Raw genomic sequence first — 4,637 nt, forward strand, 5'->3', positions numbered from 1 at the left:
GAGGAGAACAAATCGGAATCATTTGGATGAGAATGAGAAAAAAAGAATAAAAGTTAAAGAACCACAAAAGATCATTGTCGTTCCGAGAAAACCTGTCATTGGATCTCAATTAGAGATAGACCACAAAATAAATTGTTTTAATTTTGATTGTTATGTTCTGAGAGAGTGTGATTAAATTATAAAAACGTTATTTAATTAATATTTTTCATATTTTTATTAATTATAGTGTAATAATTTTTATTGTTGTTTAATGATAATTAATTAATTAAATAATTATAATAAAAGAAAATAATACAAATAATTTTATGAATAAAACAAAAAACTTTTTATAATAGTATAATATACCATTAAGTAGTTTATTTAATCTTATAAATATTGTAAAACTATTATATATTAATAATAATATTGAAAATAAAAAAGTTTTTGTTTTCATAATTGAGGTGGTGAAGATTTTTTGGTTTATGACTTGTGGAAATGACATTTCTATTATTTAAAACAATTAAAAAACAACCATTAATTATATTAGTTTATATTTTTATTTTTTTTAACAAAATAAAATAAATACTTTTTAACCTTTTTAATTGAATTAAAAACTAATATTAATAAAGTGATGAATGTTTATTTTTTTAATCAAAAAATAAAACAAGATTAAAAATTAATAATTTGGAGAAACTGTCTTTCACTATTATTAATTAAATGTTTTTAAATATTATTATTATAATTTATTTATTTTACAAAAAAATACTTATATACAAAAAAAATATACAATTATGATTATAGTTTATTATTATAAATATAGCTATATTATATAATGATTTTTTAATGGATTATTAGTTTTAAATTAAATAAACCGATATTTTATATCATATATTTGTTAGTTTTATCAATAATCCCCATAAAATGCACTTAAACAACGTAACATAACAATGACACAAATTGTCGTTTTAAATTAACATCAACTCATTTACATTTGTAAATGTCAACTTTAAAGTCAAAAGTCCAAAAAAGGGTAAAATAAAAATAAAGGAAATTGTCCATGTTCTATCCATCATTTTTTATTTTTTCCTTTTTGTAAACTTTTGTCTTCAACATTTTTTTTTACTCAATTACAACAATTAATTAACAAAAATATAGTTAATATACCATGTTATTTTAATTAATTTCAGTTTTTATTTAAAACTCAAAAACACACAAAAAAAGTCCAACTTATTTGATAATGCCGAACAAACTTCATTTAATTTTTTTGTTATGGTGGACTCTGTTCATAATTGTGGATTTGGTAAAAAAAAATTGTTTTTGTCTTATTTTTACAATATGAATAACATTTTTACTTCACAGTGTTACTAATTAACAGCTATGACTTTAAAAGATCGCCATTAAAGGAAACAACCCAAAATATTGACATTTTGAGTTATCGTATCAGAAGATTTTTCAAAAAGTTGTGTTTTGAATAACCTTTTTTCCATTGTTGTTCCATTTTTTAAAAAACGTTCATTTAAGAAGTCAAAAAAGACTGGACTTTTGATCCATTATGGACAAAACCAAAATTTTGAAATCATTTATTGCTTGGTGATTCAAAATCCCAACAGATAGAATTCTGGTAATTATCAATTTAACTGTGAATTATATGAAGACGAAATTCATTGATCTTATAATACTATTCTGAATGCCACTCTTTTGTATCTCCGCCACACGGAGATTTTTGAATCGACTACACAGTGTCACTGTGACCAAAACCTTTGTCGACGAGATGATCCTCCACGACAGAAATTTGTTTCTCACTCTTTCAAAAATTCTCACAAAAAACTTTTCCAAGCGCAGTCCACTGAAGACTTTAAAAATTTTCGAAGTGCTTTTTTGGGTCTTAAAAAGTGACCAAGCTGAGCCTTTCACGCAATTTCTCATCAATAAAAACGTTCATTTTAATTTGCTCAAAAAGTCCACTAAATTGAACTTTTTATTTAACATATTTTGTGACTATGTAGTGACCTTGTACTATACTATTTTAGATCACAATGTTACAGACAAAAACATTAACTTAGACCAGTCAAATCACTTAACACTTTTAAATTACTTAGAACTGCTGATTAAGAGCTCCAAGCTAGTCAATGCAGTGGACTATGACATGTACACTAATACAGTCGAAGAAATGGAGGTCTTGAAGATTCTCTTTGTTGAAAGTTACTCGCTGCACTGTAAAGAGACGAATTGTATAGTCCGATTAACTTCACAAGTATCCCAGTTCTCGACTTTGAGTGTCCAAAAGTTCATCATGTTACTCAAAGAGTTCGAAGGGGTACAAGACACCTTTGTTCAGCACAAAGCAGAGTCCAAGAACTTCGGGCGGATCTCTGAAACACACATTTTGCACACAAAGTACTTGTCCGAGCTTTTGAATGAGAAGATTGTACGAAAGCAAGAAGAGGTGGGGTGCAGAGAAGTTGATCAGAAAGTCGTTGAGTTCGGGGTGGAGACGCAGAAGACCTTTATTACTAATGTCCTCAAAACACTCGAAATCATATCAAAGCAATTATTACTAATGTCCTCAAAACACTCGAAATCATATCAAAGCAATTCTTCCCCGTTTACTCAGAAGTCGATATTAAATATGACACACAGTCGCCGGGGAACACTGTGATAATGAGCGATTTGTAAGTAGTTGTTTAATTGATGTGTTTGTATGTCTTTGTAATACGATGGAAGGTTATACTTCAAACTCCCTCACTGTACTATTAAGTATAAATTAAGTATTATTAAATGCCAATTCAAAAGTATTCAATTAGTGTAACAGTTACATATAGTTTGTAATAGTTAAATTATAGTACACATTAATATGTTACTCTAATGAAACGAACAAATAAATCAAATGATTCAAATTGGGTGTCATGAGCCAAGTTCTTTTGAAAAGCGACTTGACGTTATGGTGATGACTGGAGTCATTCTTGGGTTCTTAATAGGCGTTTCCATTGGGTTACTCTATTCGGGTGTCTCGTTTCCGAACTTTTTAATCTTTGTAATCCTCTTCTTTGTCTTCCATATATTGGAATTCATGTTTAACGCAGTCAATTTTCCGAAGGAAACAAGCTTTGCATCGTATTTGTTAACACACTCGAAGGAATTTTTAATTGCTTTCTCTTCAGCTCTGACGGAATATTGGATAGAGTTTTTTATATTTCCGGAACTCAAAACTAATCCATACATTTACATCACTGGACTCGTTGTCTGTGTGGTCGGACAAGTGATGAGAAGCGTCGCAATGTTCTATGCGCAGAGCAATTTTAATCATATCATCGAAACGGAGAAGAGAGAGTCACATCAACTCGTCGACGACTTCATATATAAGTACCTTAGACATCCGTTTGTTTCTCTTCATCACACAAATATTGGGACTTTGAGTTGAAATAACATTATAGATCATACACGGGATGGTTCTACTGGTCTGTGTTTTCACAAGTTGTCTTATGCAATCCAATTTGTCTGGTGTTATACATCTACGCGTCTTGGACATTCTTCGAAGATAGAATTCCTTACGAGGAAGCGACTTTATATGAGCAGTTTGGAGAGAAGTACTGTGATTATATGAAGAAGACATACATTCTTATACCATGTATCACGTCTGTAAATCCCCCAAACAAGAAGTTGTTGTGAGATGTTAATTAATTAATTGACGCGGTGGAATTCAATTAATTGTTTTACATTTTTTTATAATTTTTTATAATTTTTTATCGCAATTAAAATTAGTTTCATTACTTTTATTTTGAAAAATGAAATGTTCTAAAAATATAAAAATTTGTCGCAATCAATAAGAAAATGTATTGTAAAATGATACTGTTTTTAATCGCGACTTTAAATCACATAGAATGGGGTGGAGAATCATATACGCTATGTCTATTGAATCATATGAAGGGACGTTGTGTTGTATTATATTATTACCAATACTTATTATTTGTGTTGCAAATTTCTTACCAGTTTCTGTTGTTAGTTGTTGTTTAGAAATACCGTTGACCATCATTGACAAAGAAGCGCTTGCCATATCTTTGATTATATTTGTATGTGCAGATTTACTATCACAAATTCCACGCTCGCCGTTTTGGAAGATCAGAAAAGGCGTTATTAAAGACTTTTTAAGAAAGGGAATGATGTTCTGAACAAACAATGCTGGTGTTACAGAAAAGTCAAAAATAATATTTTCGAGGTCGTGTTGGTCCATAGTCTCAATATTTAATGATTTCTTTTCCATCTGCAGCACTTCATCACCCACTATGAGAAAGTCCAAGTGCCCCAATTTTTGTAAAATTGTGAAAATTTTGTGAGAATTTATAACATTGATATTTTCTGTCGCAATGAAAAATATTTTTGGTTTCCAACTTTCGAAATGTTCAAATTTGGACAAGTTGGTATATACACCCTCTTTACCACAAATAATAACAGAAGCGTTGTTATGTAACAAAGTGGAAGCACAAAAAGTTGTTGTGTCAACAGAGCCATTCACAATCAAAGCTATTGTATTCGACAAATCTCTTGTTTTGAGGCGATTCGCCAAAAAGATTTTCCCACAAGTCAAGCAGAAGTGCGTGTAGTCACCGTGCATTAAAGTGCTTTTTTTACCGCAACAAGTGCAAGTCAAGAAATTTGTT

The 4,637-nt window shown here is 29.7% G+C and overlaps 3 protein-coding genes across 3 annotated transcripts; 2 read left to right on the plus strand and 1 right to left on the minus strand.

The window, feature by feature from the left end:
- Positions 1-2,125: 2,125 nt before the first annotated feature.
- Positions 2,126-2,638, plus strand: EIN_194620 (hypothetical protein; the record flags this gene model as incomplete). Its single annotated transcript, XM_004255426.1, has 1 exon — positions 2,126-2,638. One exon carries the CDS (start codon positions 2,126-2,128, stop codon positions 2,636-2,638), a length of 513 nt encoding a protein of 170 aa, XP_004255474.1.
- Positions 2,639-2,866: 228 nt separating this feature from the next.
- EIN_194630 (protein-S-isoprenylcysteine O-methyltransferase, putative) lies at positions 2,867-3,648 on the plus strand (the record flags this gene model as incomplete). The annotated part of the gene is made up of 2 exons (XM_004255427.1): positions 2,867-3,357; positions 3,414-3,648. The coding sequence occupies 2 exons, from the start codon at positions 2,867-2,869 to the stop codon at positions 3,646-3,648; spliced, it is 726 nt and encodes a 241-aa protein (XP_004255475.1).
- A 151-nt stretch (positions 3,649-3,799) lies between these two features.
- Positions 3,800-4,591, minus strand: EIN_194640 (hypothetical protein; the record flags this gene model as incomplete). Its single annotated transcript, XM_004255428.1, has 1 exon — positions 3,800-4,591. One exon carries the CDS (start codon positions 4,589-4,591, stop codon positions 3,800-3,802), a length of 792 nt encoding a protein of 263 aa, XP_004255476.1.
- Positions 4,592-4,637: the final 46 nt, after the last annotated feature.

This window comes from Entamoeba invadens (assembly GCF_000330505.1).
Source record: "Entamoeba invadens IP1 unplaced genomic scaffold scaff_1105074726617, whole genome shotgun sequence".
Lineage (NCBI taxonomy): Eukaryota > Evosea > Mastigamoebida > Endamoebidae > Entamoeba > Entamoeba invadens.